General features: G+C 49.2%; 1 protein-coding gene across 1 annotated transcript; it reads left to right on the plus strand.

The window, feature by feature from the left end:
- Positions 1-2,469: 2,469 nt before the first annotated feature.
- On the plus strand, positions 2,470-14,188 carry LOC145338783 (ubiquitin carboxyl-terminal hydrolase CYLD-like; the record flags this gene model as incomplete). Its single annotated transcript, XM_080183175.1, has 5 exons — positions 2,470-2,602; positions 5,555-5,663; positions 7,163-7,281; positions 11,303-11,513; positions 13,991-14,188. Coding segments are annotated over 5 exons (757 nt in total), but the record flags the coding sequence as incomplete, so codon positions are not given.
- Between the last annotated feature and the right edge of the window lie 3,212 nt (positions 14,189-17,400).

Consider the following 17,400-nt stretch of genomic DNA (forward strand, 5'->3'; position numbering starts at 1 on the left):
TGATGACGGGTGGACAGTGACACTGTCTGTTGACCTCAAGCAGGATTTTCTGGTCTTATCGAGTCGTAGAGGTTTACAGCATGGAAACATCCCTTTGGCCCAACTTATCCAAGCCACATGGACAAGTTGGGCCAAAGTGGCTGTTTCCATCTTACCCACATAACTGTCTAAATGCTTTTCAAAAGACAAAATTGTACCCCCTCTACTGCTACCTCTGGCAGCTTGTTCCAGACATTCACCACCCTCTAAGTGAAAAAAATTGCCCCTCTGGACACTTCTGTGTCCCCTCTCACCTTAAACCTGTGCCCTCTAGTTTTAGACTCCCCTACCTTTAGATCCAGCTGATCTATGCCCCTCATTATTTTATAGACCTCTACAAGATCATCCCTCAGCCTCCTACACTCCAGAGAAAGAAGTCCAGTCTATCCAGCCTCTCCTTATAACTCAAACCCTCCAGTCCCGGTAGCAACAAGTAATCTTTTCTGCACTCTTTCTAGTTTAATAATATCCTTTCTATAATAGGGTGACCAGAACTGTACACAGTATTCCAAGTGTGGCCTCACCAATGTCTTGTACAACTTCAACAAGACGTCCCAACTCCTGTATTCAATGTTCTGACCAATGAAACCAAACATGCCGAATGCCTTCTTCACCACTCTCTCCACCTGTGACTCCACTTTCAAGCAGCTATGAACATGTACCCCTAGATGTCTTTGTTCTATAACACTCCCCAGTGCCCTACCATTAACTGATAAGTTCAGCCCTGATTCTAAATGTGTCATCACGCATTTATCTAAATTAAACTCCATCTGTCATTCGTCAACCCCACTGGCCCAATTGATCAAGATCCCGCTGCAATCCTAAATAACCTTCTTCATTGCCACCAATCTTGGTGTCATCTACAAACTTACTAACCATGCCTTCTAAATTCTCATCCAAATCATTAATATAAATGACAAATAACAGTGGACCCAGCACTGATCCCTGAGACACACCACGGGTCACAGGCCTTCAGTTTGAAAAACAACCCTCTACAACCACCTTCTGGCTTCTGTCATCAAGCCAATTTTGTTTCCATTTGACTATCTCGCCCTCGATCCCATGAGATTTAACCTTTTGCAACAACCTACCATGCGGTACCTTGTCAAAGGCCTTGCTAAAGTCCATGTGGACAATGTCAACTGCACTGCCCTCATCTACCTTCTTAGTACCCCCTTCAAAAAACTCAATCAGATTTGTGAGACATGATTTTCCACTCTCAAAGCCGTGCTGACTGTCCCTAATCAGTCCTTGCGTCTCTAAATGTCTGTAGATCCTGTCTCTCAGAATACTTTCTAACAACTTCCCCACCACAGACATTAGGCTCACCGGTCTGTAGTTCCCAGCTTTTCCCTGCAGCCCTTTTTAAACAAAGGCACAACATTCACCACCCTCCAGTCTTCAGGCACCTCACCTGTGGCTGTCAATGATTTAAGCACCTCTGCTAGGGACCTTCCCCACCCTCCCACAGTGTCCTGGGATACACTTCATCAGGTCCTGGGGATTTATCTACCTTGATGTGCTTAAGATTTTCAGCACCCCCTTCTCTGTAATATGTACACTCCTCACGACATCACTGTTATTTCCCCAAGTTCCCTAATATCCATGCCTTTATCGGGTCAAGTGAGACTGTAAAATCCCACCTTATGTCATTGCCCCGGTTACCCCGGCTAATGCAGTGAGCAATCCTGATGGTTACCTAACCTGGAAGTTTCAATCTGATTTCTGAGATTAAAGAACAAAGAAGAGTACAGCACAGGAAACAGGCCCTTCGGCCCTCCAAGCCTGTGCCACTCATTGGTCCAACTAGACCATTAGTTTGTATCCCTCCATTCCCAGTCTGCTCGTGACTATCCGGGTAAGTCTTAAATGATCCCAGTGTGTTCGCCTCCACCACCCTGCTTGGCAGTGCATTCCAGGCCCCCACCACCCTCTGTGTAAAATACGTCCCTCTGATATCTGAGTTATACCTCGCCCGTGACCCCTCATGACCGTCACCTCTGACCTGGGAAAAAGCTTCCCACTATTCACCCTATCTATACCCTTCATAATTTTGTACACCTCTATTAGGTCTCCCCTCATTCTCCGTCTTTCCAGGGAGAACAACCCCAGTTAACCCAATCTCTCCTCAAAGCTAAGACAAAACATACCAGGCAACATCCTGCACTCTGTCCAAAGCCTCCACGTCCTTCTGGTAGTGCGGCGACCAGAACCGGACACAGTACTCCAAATGTGGCCTAACCAACGTTCTATAACAGCTGTAACAGCCAGACTCCAGTTTTTATACTCTATACATAAAGGCAAGGTTATTGAATAGTTAGTGATGTTCCCCAGGGTAAGCTGAATGGCCTCGTTCTACACAGGAGGGATTCTATATCACCGAGATACTGAAACCTGTGAGGATAACCGGTCTATTTTCTTCTCACCCAGGTCAGCGGGTCAGAAGGAGCAGGAGTGTTACTGTCACCAGGTTTTCATTGACAAGGATGATGATCTTATTGTTCCCACAGTACAGCAGCTTGTGGAACACTCCTTCCACAGTAACCATCTCAAACTGACTGAGGTGAGAGCACTCAGAATCTCCATTTCCACTCGTAAAATCTTACTGGGAGGGTTAAAGGATGAAGGTGGGATTCACACAATCACTTCCTGTTTCCTCAAGGATTGAAGATTGAAGATGATTTAATTGAAGTATTTTAGACCATCCGATCACAAGATGTAGGAGCAGAGTTAGGCCATTCGGCCCATCGAGTCTGCGCTGTCATTCAATCGTGGCTGATCTGATTCCCATCCCCATTCTCTTGCTTCCCCTCTAACCCCGATCCCCTTATTAATCAAGAACCTATCTATCTCCGTCTTAAAGACGCTCAGTGACCCGGCCTTCACAGCCTTCTGTGGCAAAGAGTTCCACAGATTCCCACTCTCTGGCTGAAGAAATTCCTCCTCATCTCTGTTTTAATGGAGCGTCCCTTCGCTCTGAGTTCAAGTCTCTCCCACCAGTGGAACCATCCCCACTCTATTTAGGCTCTCAGTATTCTGTAAATTTCAATTAGATTCCCCCCCTCATCCTTCCAAACTCCAACAACTACAGACTCAGACTCCTGAACCACTCCTCATATGACGAACCCTTCATTTCTGGGATCATTATTGTGAACCTCCCCTGGACCCCCTCCAAGGCCACCACATTCATCCAAAACTGCTCACAGTATTCCAAATGGGAATTTAAGCCGATTGAAGTATTTGATCAGGTGGGTAGCAAGAAAGAGGAGTGGGAGTAGACCGCTCAGCCCATCGAGACTGTTCCATGAGTCAGCAAGATCATGGCTTCAATTCATTTTCCCACCCACTCCTTAAATCTCCAAGAGACCAAATATCTGTCTGTCCCACAGCCTGAAATATATTCAGCGATGGAGCACCTACATCCCTCTGGGAGAAAGAATTCCAAAGATTCACAATCCTCGGGGGGATATCATTTCTCCTCATCTGAAATGATCCGCCCCCTTATCCTGAGGTTGCGCCCCCGTGTTTTAGGCTCCCTGACCAATGGGATCAATCTCTGTGTGTCCACCCAATCAAACCCCTTCAGAGTTTTATATGATTCAATGAGATCACTCACATTCTCCCAATCTCCAGAGAATATAAACCCAATTTACTCAACCTCTCACCATAGGACAACTCCCTCATGGAACCATAGAATCTCTACAGTGCAGAGCGAGGCCATTCAGCCCATTGAGTTTGCATCAACTCTCCGAAAGAAAGTATCTTATCCAAGCCCAACCCCATGCTCTATCCCTGTAACCCTGTTCATTTACCATGGCCAATCACCGTAACCTACACATCTTTGGACACTAAGGGGCAATTTAGCATGGCCAATCCACCTAACCTACACATCTTTGGACACTAAGGGACAATTTAGCATGGCCAATCCACCTAACTACACATCTTTGGACACTAAGGGACAATTTAGCATGGCCAATCCACCTAACTACACATCTTTGGATACTAAGGGACAATTTAGCATGGCCAATCCACCTAACCCATTCATTTTGGACTATGGGAGGGAACTGGAATTCCCACACAGACATAGGGAAAAAAGTGCAGACTCTGCCCGGCAGAGACCCAAGCCAGGAATTGAACCTGGATCCCTGGCGCTGTGAGGCAGCAGTGCTAACCACTGTGCCACCATGCCATCCTAGGGACTAACCTAGTAGACCTTAGCTCCACCCCCTCCTATTTGAATATATTCTTTTTTAAACATGAAGCCCAAAACTGCGTATAATATTCCAAACCACGTCTCACCAAAATTCTGTACAACTATAGCAAGACTTTCAAATTAAAAAGATTATTTATTATTATCACACGTAGGCTTACATTAACACTGCAATTAAGTTACTGTGAAAACCCTCCAGTTGCTACACTCCGGCACCTGTTCGGGTACACTGAGGGAGAATTTAGCACGGCCAATACACCTAACCAGCACGTCTTTCAGACTGTGGGAGGAAACCGGAGCACCTGGAGGAAACCCACGCAGACACGGGGAGAACTTGCAAACTCCACACAGACCTGGGTACCTGGCACAGAGGTAGCAGTGCTAACCACCGTGCCATCCCATTCCTATCCTGTTCTCCCATCCACTTGCAATGAAGGCCAACGTACCATTTATCTTCCTAAGCTTGTTACTCCTGGCTTCCTTGTACAGGAACACCCAAGTATCTCCGAACACCCCCATCGACAAGTGACCTGTTCCCGGGTGGTGGAGTCCAGAACAAGGGGAATAACCTTCAGATGGAGTTAATCTATTTGGGGTGATGTCAGGAAGCACAGAGGGGAGTGGAAATCTGGAAGTTTCTCCCTCCAGAAGTTGTAGAGATGTGGCATTGATTGAATTCTTCAAACCTGATAGATGTTGGTTGGGTAAGGAGACAGGGTTAGTAGGTGGGGTTAAGGTTCATATCAGCCATGAGCTAGTTGAATGGATTGAAGGGCTGAATGGCCTCGTTTTGTTCCTGTTGGTTTCTATAGATTTAGCTTCCTTGCTTCTTATACTCCACCCTTCTGTTAACAGAGCCGAGGAGCCTGTCTGTTTTTATTTAAACCGGTCTAACACGCCCTGCCATTTTCAGTGATCTGTCCGTGTGAACCTCCCAGTCTCTCTGCACCAACTGGAGCCAAGTAGTGGCACGGTAGCACAGTGGTTAGCGCTGCTGCCCCTCAGCGTCAGAGACCAGGGTTCGATTCCCAGCTTGGGTCACTGTCAGTGTGGAGTTTACACATTCTCCCCGTGTCTGCGTGGGTTTCCTCTGGTTTCCTCCCACAGTCCAACGATGTGCAGGTTAGATGGATTGGCCATGCTAAATTCTCCCTTAGTGGCAGGGGATTAGCAGGGCAGACGTGAAGGTTACGGGCATAGGGTCTGTGTGGGATTACGGGTCAGTGCAGACTCGATGGGCCGAATGGCCCCCTTCTGCACTGTAGGGATGGTATGAACTTTAACATGAATTGCTTGGTTCCTCAGGTCCCGTCCTGCTTCATCATCCAGATGCCTCGCTTTGGGAAGAATTACAAAATGTTTGAGAAAATCATTCCGTCGTTGGAACTGGATATCACCGACCTGCTGAGTGACAGTAAGTAGAAGCAGAGCCTGGGGGAGGGGGCAGGGGAATTGGGTGGGCACGGGGGAGGGTGATGGGTAAGGGGGGGGTGAGTGCGGGTGCTGAGTGAGTGGGCAGAGGGCAGTTACCCCACAGTCTGGGTCCACTTTGCCGTTTCGGGAGGGGCTGGGGTGATGTAAGTTGAACATCATGAGGGAGACTTGGCCCCGAGGTACAGCAGCCTCATCCTTCCCAGTGAGAATCTCTCTCCAGGAAGGTTAAGAGGTGATTAATTGAGGCACATAAGGTGATCAGAGGGTTAGATAGGGTGGACAGTGGGAGCCTTTGTCCTCGGATGGTGATGGCTAACATGAGGGGCCATAGCTTTAAATTGAGGGGTGGTAATTATAGGACAGATGTCAGAGGTAGGTTCTTTACTCAGAGGGTAGTAAGGGTGTGGGATGCCCTGCCTGCAGCAGTTGTGGACTCGCCAACTTTAAGGGTGTTCAAATGGTCAGTGGAGAGGCATATGGATAACATTGGAATAGTTTAGGTTAGAGGGTCATTAGATTGGTTCCACTGGTCGGCGCAACATTGAGGGCCGAAGGGCCTGTACTGCGCTGGAATGTTCTATGTTCTAGGGGAAGATAAGATGGTTGGAATGAGAACTGTTCACAACTCCTCTGTATCTCAACACCGTGAATCTCCCACCAGTAACCCCCCCTATTCCTACCTCGACTCACTGCTCTCCCCTTTCCTCTCCCCGCCCCACCCCACTCGGCCTCGCTCTCCCCCTGCACCCCCACCCCTCCCCCCCGGTCCCTCTCTCCCCCTGCACCCGCACCCCCCTCCCCCCCGGTCCCTCTCTCCCCCTGCACCCCCCTCTCCCCCCCCCTCCCCCCCGGTCCCTCTCTCCCCCTGCGCACCACACCCCACCCCCCTGGTCCCTCTCTCCCCCTGCGCACCACACCCCACCCCCCCACCTTCGGCCTCGCTCTCCCCCTGCACCCCCACCCCTCCCCCCCCCCCCGGTCCCTCTCTCCCCCTGCGCACCACACCCCACCCCCCTGGTCCCTCTCTCCCCCTGCGCACCACACCCCACCCCCCCACCTTCGGCCTCGCTCTCCCCCTGCTGCCACCGCCCTCCCCGGCCTCACATCCTGCCCCCCCCCCCCCCCCCCCCCCCCCCCCCCCACCTTCCCCAGCCTCACATCCCTCTCCACACCTCCCCTCCTCCGGCCTCACATCCCTCTCCCCCCTCGCCCCTCAACCTCCCACTCTCCTCACTGGTTCCCCTTCCTCCACTCCGGCCCTGTGCAGCCCTGTGTCCGTGCCGTGCCTGTCATAATCCTGAGCACCTCGATGAACACCTCCCTTGGTCCCGTGGGGAACAACCCAAGCGTAACCCTCCAGCTGAATTCCCTCTGTGTGGGAAATGGGAAATTCCGGCCTCCTGGAATGGGGTTGTAGCCTGGCGCTCTCACTGACTGGGAGTGGGTGAAATGTTTCCTCTCTCCCTCTCTCTCTGACAGGTCCGAGGGAATGCTGCCTGTGCGGAGAGCTGGCCGTTCAGGAATGTGAGGAATGCTTCACGGACAAACTGTTCTCCAAGACAGGACTCAAACAATACTGTGACACCTGCTGGCATCAGGTATGTACCCGTGTCCCACCCCCCCCCCCAGAGTACATTGCTCCTGCTACATTTGGGATCTCCCACTGCAAGCTTGCAAAATCAGTCAAGTATTTATTAATTATTTAACAGACGTGGCCATCACTGCCTGCATTCATTACCCATCCCTAATTGCCCCTTAGTGACGGGTTTCCTTCTTGAATCGCTGCAAGTAGGGCCATCCACAGTGCTGTTAGGGAGGGAATTCCAGGATTTTTGACCCAGCGGCAGTGAAGGAACAGCGATATAACGATGCTGGGGAAGGGAGAAATATTGGGTGAGATAAGAACATAAGAACTAGGAGCAGGAGTAGGCCATCTGGCCCCTTGAGCCTGCCCCGCCATCCAATAAGATCATGGCTGATCTTTTTGTGGACTCAGCTCTGCTTACCCGCCCGCTCACCACAACCCTTAATTCCTTTACTGTCCAAAGATTTATCTATCCTTGCCTTAAAAACATTCAATGAGGTAGCCTCAACTGCTTCACTGGGCAGGGAATTCCACAGATTCACAACCCTTTGTGTGAAGAAGTTCCTCCTCAGCTCAGTCCTAAATCTGCTTCCCCTTATTTTGAGGCTATGTCCCTAGTTCTAGTTTCACCCACCAGTGGAAACAACTTCCCTGCTTCTATCTTATCTATTCCCTTCATAATCTGATATGTGTTTATAAGAACTCCCCTCATTCTTCTGAATTCCAATGAGTATAGCCCCAGTCTACTCAGTCTCTCCTCATAAGCCAACCCTCTCAATTCTGGACTCAACCTAGTGAATCTCCTCTGCACCCCCTCCAGTGCCAGTATATCCTTTCTCAAGTAAGGAGACCAAAACTGTACACAGTACTCCAGGTGTGGCCTCACCATCACCTGAAATAGCTGCAACATAATTTCACTGTTTTTAAACTCCATCCCTCTAGCAATGAAGGACAAAATTCCATTTGCCTTCTTAATTACCTGCTGCACCTGCAAACCAACTCCTTGAGATTCTTCCACAAGGACACCCAGGTCCCTCTGCACAGCAGCATGCTGCAATTCTTTACCATTTAAATAATAGTCCATTTTGCCATTATTCCTACCAAAATGGATGACCTCACATTTACCAATATTGCACTCCCTCTGCCAGACCCTCACTCACTCACTTAGATTATCTATATCCCTTTGCAGACTTTTAGCATCCTCTTCACACTTTGCTCTTCCACCCATCTTAGTGTCATCTGTGAAAATTGACACACTACACTTGGTCCCCAACTCCAAATCATCTATGTAAATCATAAACAATCGCAGTCCCAACACTGATCCCTGAGGCACACCAATAGTCACTGATCACCAACCAGAAAAACACCCATTTACTCCCGCACTTTGCTTTCTGTTAATTAACCAATCCTCTATCCATGCTAATATATTACCTGTAGCATCGTGCATCTTTATCTTATGTAGCAGTCTTTGGTATGGCACCTTGTCAAATGCCTTCTGGAAATCCAGATACACCACATCCAGAAGTTCCCCACTATCCACTGCACATGTAATGTTCTCAAGGAATTGCATCAGATCAGTCAAACGTGACCTTCCTTTCATGAACCCATGCTTCATCTTACCAATGGGACAATTTATATCCTGATGTCTCACTATTTCTTCTTTGATGATAGATTCAAGCATTTTCCCTACTACAGAAGTTAAGCTAACCGGCCTATAGTTACCTGCCTTTTATCTACCTCCTTTTTCAAACAGTGGCGTCACATTTGCTGTTTTCCCATCTGCGGGAACCATTCCAGAGTCCAGCGAATTTTGGTAAATTACCACTAGTGTATTTGCTGTTTCTCCCGCCATCTCTTTTAGTACCCTGGGGTGCATTCCATCAGGACCAGGAGACTTGTCTACCCTTACTCCCATTAGCTTGCTCAACACTATCTCTTTTGTGATAATGATAGTTTCTAGGTCCTCACCTGCCAAAGCCTTCCTGGCATCAATTCTTGGCAGGTACTGGGTTCAGCTCTCCTGCTCTTCATTCCAATAGCAGCAGGGGATGTTTAACACCCATTCTTGTGTGCAGGCTGGCACTGGCAGCAAGGCAGCACTCCCTCAGCGACGCAGTGATGTGTCTGCCTGGCTTGTTGTGCTCAATACTCTGGAGTGGGACTTGAACCCACGACCTTCAGACTTCGCCAACTGAGTCACAGCGGACAGGCCCCGTGTCCCCTGTGCCGGTTACTGTCTCTCCCTCCTCGCTACCTTAGACTGTTTGTGAAACCTGTTATTTCCAACTCAACCCATTAACCCTGCTTCTGTCTCTCCACAGATGCTGCCTGAGTATTTCTCACATCTTTTGTTCTTGTCGGCATCTTGGTTTTTTTTTGAGGTTTTTTTCCTGTTTTTGGGTCCTGTCTTGTTTGCCTGTTGGATGCACATCATAATCGTACAATCTGTGAGATACAGGAGCAGAATTAGGCCATTCGGCCCATCGAGTCTGTTCCGCCATTCAATCATGGCTGATATGATTCTCATCCCTATTCTCCTGCTTTCTCCCCAAACCCCTGATCCCCTCATTGATCAAGGACCCATCTATTTCTGTCTTTAACACACTCAATGACCTGGCCTCCACAACCCTCTGTGGCAATGAGTTCCACAGATTCCTCGCTCTCTGCCTGAGAAACTCCTCCTCATCTCGGTTGTAAAGAGTCGCCCCTTAACTCTGAGTAACAGAGTGAATAAGGAACAGTACGGCACAGGAACAGGCCCTTCAGCCCTCTAAGCTTGTGCCGATCACGTTGTCCTATCTAGACCAACCCCTGTATCCCTCTATTCCCCACCTGTTCACGTGTCTATCCAGATAAGTTTAAAATGTGGCTAATGTATCTGCCTGAAGCATGTCATTGGCAGTGCATTCCAGGCCCCCACCACCCTCTGTGTAAAAGCCTTCCCCCTGCACATCACCACTGAACCTTCCCCTCCTTATCTTGAACTTGTGCCCCCTTGTAATTGTCATTTCTGTCCTGGGGAAAAGCTTCCAACTGTTCACCCTATCTGTACCCCTCATAATTTTATAAACTTCTATCCGGTCACCCCTCAGCCTCCGTCTTTCCAGGGAGGACAATCCCAGTTTATTCAATCTCTCCTCATGCCTAATACCCCCCAACAACCTTTTCTGTACTCTCTCCAAAGCCTGCATGTCCTTCTGGTGGAATGGTGACCAGAATAGGACACAGTGTTCCAAATGTGGCCTAACCAATGTTTTATATAACTAACATAATTTACCAACTTTTATACTCCATGCCCCGTCCGATGAAGGCAAGTATGGCCATATGCTTTCTTCACCACCTTTTCCAGCTGTGCTGCCATTTTTAAGGACCTGCACTCCCAGATCTCCCTGTGTGTCTATGCTCCTGATGGTTCTACCATTTATTTTATAGTTCCCACCTAAATTAGATCCAGCAAAATGCATCACCTTGCATTCGTCCGGATTAAATTCCATCTGCCATTTTTCTGCCCAATTTTCCAGCCTATCAATATCCTGCTGTATTCTCTGACAATCTTCACCACTATCCACAACTCCGCCAAGCTTAATATCACCCACAAACTTGCTTAATCGACCTACGTTTTCTTCCAACTCATTTATATATATTATACACGGAGTGTGGAGATCATTGAACCTACGCTGATGAGGGGCAGATTGCTAGAAGCACCCTCATCGTCATAGCAACTGTTTCACGACACCTAATTGGGTTAGGTTGATTGGCCATGCTAAGAAATTGCCCCTTAGTGTCCAGGGATGTGTAGATTAGAGGGATTAGTGGGTATAATATGTAGGGATATGGGGATAGGGCCTGGGGGGGATTGTGTTCGGTGCAGACTCGATGGGCTGAAGGGCCTCTTTCTGCACTGTAGGGTTTCTATGGTTCATACCACACCGTTTGGGTTGAGTGCGATCAGTGTTTGAATCTCTCGCTGCCGTTTATTTCTCTCCGAGGATGACAGCGTTCCTGTTTTGTCTTTGTGGAATTTCCTGCCCCAGGTACATTCCCACTCCTCCAGGCGAGACCACAGGCCCATGAAGCTGGATTGCCCGGAGGGGTTTGTCCGCACTGGGAAGGCCATGGTGCCCCGGGAGAGGATGCAGCTCTTTGCTGTCCTCTGCATCGAGACCAGCCATTACGTGTCGTTCATCAAGTACGGGCCTGAAGACCACCAGTGGATGTTCTTTGACAGCATGTCCGACAGACACGGTGAGGGCCGCAGGGGCAAACGCCGGGAAAGCCGATAACAAAACGGAAAGCGGGTAACAAAGTCTCAGTGCAATCATTCAGGGTGAGGACCAGACCCCTGCTACCTAAACTCACCCTCCGCACTATCTTAGAAATGTTAGGTGGATTGGCCGTGCTAAATTCTCCCTCAGTGTACCCGAACAGGCACCAGAGTGTGGCGACTAGGGGATCCTCACAGTAACTCCATTGCAGTGTTAATGTAAGCCTATTAGTGACACTAATATATAAACTTCTAAAAAAATCCTTGATTGTTTTTCACTTCCGCCCCCCCTCGAGGGCAGCAAGTTTCAGGTCACTACAACTCGCTGTGTGGGTAAAGACATCGTTCTTGTGTCACCCACAGATGAAGTTAGGAAACAGTTCTCCACACGCAGGCTGGTGGAAGTGTGCACCGGTCTTCCACAAAAAAACCCCCCACTCATTTAGCCCCGGAGATTGACAAATTTTGTTTTCTGGACAAACTTTCAGGCGGGATTCTGACTTAGAGGCATTCAGTCATCCCACGGATGGTAGCTTCGCAACATTGCTGTGATACGGAGTTAAGATACATATAAGATGATTAGAGGTTTAGATAGGGTGGACAGTGATAGCCTTTTTCCTCGGATGGAGAAAGCTAGCACGAGGGGGCATGGCTTTAAATTAAGGGGTGGTAGTTATAGGACGGATGTCGGGGTAGGTTCTTTACCCAGAGGGTGGTGAGGGATTGGAATGCCCTGCCTGCTGCAGTTGTAAATGTGCCTAGTTTGGGGGCGTTTAAGAGATCCGTGGATAGGTTTATGGATGGAAAGGGTTTGGTTTAGGTTAGAGGGTCATTGCCTTTTAACTGGTCGGTGCAACATCATGGGCCGAAGGGCCTGTTCTGCGCTGTAATGTTCTATGTTCTAAGATACAGGCCACCCGTGATCTTATCGAATGGCAGAATAGACTTGAGGGGCTGAATGGTCTCTTCTGGTTTTCCAATGCTGCTCTACAGTGCATCTCCAGCAGGGGTCACTGCATCACCATCTGGAGTGGGAATGTTTTCCAATTTACTTCCCTCCCTCATCTCCCCAGTCAATCTTGGCTTGGGAAATGTTCAAGGACGCAACCTTCTTGGGGTAAAGAATTCCAAAGACTTTCCGCTCTTTGGGAGAAGAAATTCTTCCTCAACTCCGTCTTCAATGAGCGTCCCTTTATTCTGAGATGCTACTCTCCGATCCTAGACTCTCCCCTGAGTCCTCCCTCACAGTAAGAAGTCTCACACCAGGTTAAAGTCCGACAGGTTTATTTGGTCGCAAAAGCCACTAGCTTCCGGAGCGTTGCCCCTTCAGGTAACCTAACGACAGAGCAGTGCTCTGAAAGCTAGTGGCATTTGCTACCAAATAAACCTGTTGGACTTTAACCTGGTGTTGTGAGACTTCTTACTGTGTTTACCCCAATCCAATCCCAGCATCTCCACATCATTCCTCCCAGTTCCAACATCGCCTAATCTCCTAACTAACTCCACCTTTCCATACTATCCCCAATATCCTTTAAGTTCCCAATGACCCGGTAAGTTATCGACTCCTGTTTTGAGGATACTGGAAGAGAAAATTCCAAAGATTCCCATCCTTCTGAGTGAGGACATTGCTTCCTCTGCTCAGTGCTGAATGGCTAACTCGCTCATCCTGAGACTGCGAGCCAGCAGTGGCAAAACATCCTCCCAGCAGCTATCCTGCTGGGCCCTCCCTTCTGAACTTAATGTTTCTACAAAATCACCCCCTATTCTTCCAAACTCCTGGGAATCGGGGCCTAGTCTCTCGGTGGGACAATCCCTCCACCTCAGGAATCAGTCCAGTGAATCATCCGTGCACTCCCAGTCAGGCAAGCAACCATGAATAGGGAGGGAATAGAGGGATACGGACTGAGTAAGGGCAGTTTGGTTAGGGGATCATGAACAGCACAGGCTTGGAGGGCTGAAGGGCCTGTTCCTTCTTTGTTCTTGTATTAATTCATGGGATATGGGCCAGCATTTATTGCCCATCCCTAGTTCCCCTTGGAGGACAGTTGAGAGTTAACCACATTGCTGTGGATCTGGAGTCACATGTAGGCCAGACTGGGTAAGGATGGCAGATTTCCTTCCTGAAAGGATATTAGTGAACCAGATGGGTTTTTCCGACAACGGTTTCACGGTCATCAGTAGATTCTTAATTCCAGATTTTTGTTTATTGAAATCAAATTCCGCCATCTGCCGTGGTGGGATTCGAACCCGGGTCCGCAGAACATTAGCTGAGTTTCTGGATTCATAGTCTAGCGATAATACCACGAGGACATCGCCTCCCTCATTGTTCAAAACGCAGTAGCCCATCGCCCTGTTTGATGGTGTTTCTTTATCGTGTGACCTGAGGTGGTGAAAGGTGCTATGTAAACGCAGAACTTTTATTTACGAGCTTCCCTGTCCTGCTGATCTGACCCTGCAGGTGGCGAGAACGGGTACAATGTCCCCACGGTGACGCCCTGCCCGGAAGTGGCAAAATACGTCAACTCCTCGGCGGCCCAGCTGATCAAAGAGCACCCGCGTGACATGGAAGGAGTCGCCAAGCGACAGTTGTGTGACGCTTACATGTACCTGTACGAGAACCCGCGGATGGCCGTGTACAAGTGAACTCCCCCCCCCACCCCCCAGCACCCTCCCCCCCACCCCCACACCCTCCTCCCTCAACAATGGTGACCTGCAGAGCTCGGAGGGGGGGTGGGGAGGAGGGGGGCAGGGAGCTCGCTTTCGAAGAACAAATTAAGACGACCATCGGGTGATCTCAAAGAGCCCGAGATACTTCCCCCGGGTCTGGCACTGAGGGAGATTAGACGGGGAGAGGTCGTGCGAGGCTTTGAGTGGACTGATGGACACCCCTCCCCGCTACCCTGTTATTTATTCTGCTTTCCTCTGGAGCCCACCACGGGGTCTGTTGTGTGATTAGGCTGCCTGGTCAAAGCGAAGCGCTCCCCGAGTCTCGGACATTCTGATTTCTGCTTAATTTTTGATGACACTTAATTTGTGGAATGTACCGTTTGTTCGACCTCCCCACCACCCTCAAGGTATTGGCTGTTGCATTCCCGGAAGGAAAAGGATAGAACCGGAGCCAATCCTTACGAATTTCTGTGAGCAAAGGACCCGGGTTCGATTCCCAGCTCGGGTCACTGCCTGCGTGGAGTTTGCACATTCTCCCCATGTCTGCCTGGGTTTCCTCCAGGTACTCCGGTTTCCTCCCACAGTCCAAAGATGTGCGGGTTAGGTGGATTGGCCGCGCTAAACTTGTCCCTTAGTATCCTGGGATTAATGGTTAAGTATATGGGGTTACAACGGGCCTGGGTGGGATTGTTGTCGGTGCAGACTCGATGGGTCGAATGGCCTCCTCCTGTTCTGTAGTGTTTCTAGGTGTTACATGTATTGCACCTTACGAGCGTATACCTCCAAACTCACAGTTTCCTCTGCTCCGACCTATAGGTGCATCACGGAATCCCCAGTCAATGGCCGCTACCTAAAGACAATAAAATACACAATTAGCATACAGTTAACCGGGTAAATTGCTTTCCGGATTAATTAACTATACCCGCTCCATAGTGAAGGAGCTCTCATTAGGAAGGGAGTTCAGGAATCTTGACGCAACAATGTTGAACAAATGTCAATATATAGGGGATCGAGACACAAGGTAGCTTCTAGCTATCCTCGCTTTCTCCTGCCTCTCCTTCTGCACATGTATGGTAGCTGCCTCTAATTCCCTGCTACGGTACAGGAGGATCTATCTCCCCAGCGGCTGTTTCTGTTCAGACTACCTGGAAACATTTCCCAGGCTGGTGATTCTTCAGGTTTGCTATTTTGTTTCTCATTTCCTGTTGTATTGGCAAAACAATGTTATCTTTATAAATAAAGACAGTGTGTCCAGTTTTACATTTTTGTGGGGTTTGTTGCAAGGACAAACTGTTTGACTTGGGCTTCAGGTTTGATTCTCAGGAATGGTTCTGGCACAGCGGGAAGACATGCAGCCCATCCTGGAGCAGGCTACCCAGTGACACTCGCTGATGTTTTACCCAGCAGGCCTGCAAATCTCTCCTCCCCAGGTAATCATCCAATTCTGTTTACAAAGCCTCAGCTGATCCAGCTTCCCCCACTGTCTCAGGCAGGACCCTCCAGATCCTAACCGCTCGCTGTGTCATAGAACATAGAATCCTACAGTGCAGAAAGAGGCCCTTCAGCCCATCGAGTCTGCACCGAACACAATCCCACCCAGGTCCTACCCCCATATCCCTACATATTTACCCACTAATCCCTCTAATCTACGCATCCCTGGACACTAAGGGGTAATTTTAACATGGCCAATCAATCTAACCCGCACATCTTTGGACTGTGGGAGGAAACCGGAGCACCCGGAGGAAACCCATGCAGACACAGGGAGAATGTGCAAACTCCACACAGACTGTGACCTGAGCCGGGAATCAAACCCGGGACCCTGGAGCTGTGAAGCAGCAGTGCTAACCACTGTGCTACCGTGCCGTGTCAAAAGGTTTCTATCCTTGTATCTCCGTTGCTTCCTTTGCCGGTTGCCTTAAATCTGTGCTCTCTCGTTCTCGATCCTTTCTTCAATGGGAACAGTTTCTCCCGACCTACTCTGTCCAATCTCCACATGATTTTGAATATCTTGATCAAACTTTCACCCTGCTCTAAGGAGAACAGTCCCAGCTCCTCCAAACTAACTGAAGTTCCCCCATCTCTAGAATTCTTTGTGTATCCGACACCTTCATATCCTCCCTAAGGTGTGGCGCCCAGACCTGGACGGACCTGCTGGTGTTTTACGACCTCGTTGGCCAAGCCTTGTAAGACCCTCCCAATGGAGAATACTGTTCTGCAAGTCTTTGCCGCCCTGAATCTGGGGTGGGTGTAAAATTCCAGCCAATAAATCCAGATGAGCTCAATTGATATTTTACACAGGTTTAACATAACCCTCACCTTTTATATCCCACCCACCCTAAAGTCCTCATTCCCTCTCATCTCCCCATCACTTACTGACCCCCACCGGGTTTGACACCATCCAGGACAAAGCAATCCCCATGATTGCTGCCCGTACCACAAACACCCAATCCCTCCACCACCAACACACAGCGGCAGCAATATGTACCATCTACAAGATACATTGCAGGTTCCTTAGGCAGCACCTTCCAAACCCAAGACCATCTAAAAGGATAAGGGCAGCAGATCCTGGGAACACCACCACTTGCAGGTTCCCCTCCACCCTCATCCTCTCTCCCTTATCTCTCCCTCTCTCCCCTCCTTTTCTCCCTTGCTTCCTTTTCTCTTCCTCTCTTTCTCTCCTTTCTCACCCTCTCTTCCCTTCTCTTTTCTTGCACCACTCTCTCTCCTTCACCTCCATCTATCTCTCTGAGATCCCTGCCCCTTCCCTGTATTTTACTATTTTACAGGATATGGTGGGCCAGCATTTATTGCCCATCTCTAGTTGCCCTTGCGAAGGTGGTGGTGAGCTGCCGCTTTGAAATACTGCAGTTTATGTGCTGTAGGTACACCCTCAGTACTGATCGGGAGAGAGTTCCAGGATTTTGACCCAGCGACAGTGAAGGGATGGCGATACATTTCCACATCAGGTTAGTGAGTGGCTTGGAGGGGAGCCTCCAGGTTGTGGTGTTCCCAGGTATCTGCTGCTCTTGTCCTTTTAGATGGTCTTGGGTTTGGAAGGTGCTGCCTAAGGAACCTTGATGAGTTCCTGCACTGGATCTTGTGGGTGGTACACAATGCTGCCATTTGTGTGTTGATGGTGAAGGGATTGAATGTTTGTGGCAGGGATAGTAATCATGGGGCTACTTCGGACTGGATGGTGTC

The sequence above is a fragment of the Carcharhinus amblyrhynchos genome, unplaced genomic scaffold, assembly GCF_965287045.1.
Source record: "Carcharhinus amblyrhynchos unplaced genomic scaffold, sCarAmb.v2.hapA chromosome_171, whole genome shotgun sequence".
In the NCBI taxonomy this organism is placed as follows: Eukaryota; Metazoa; Chordata; class Chondrichthyes; order Carcharhiniformes; family Carcharhinidae; genus Carcharhinus; species Carcharhinus amblyrhynchos.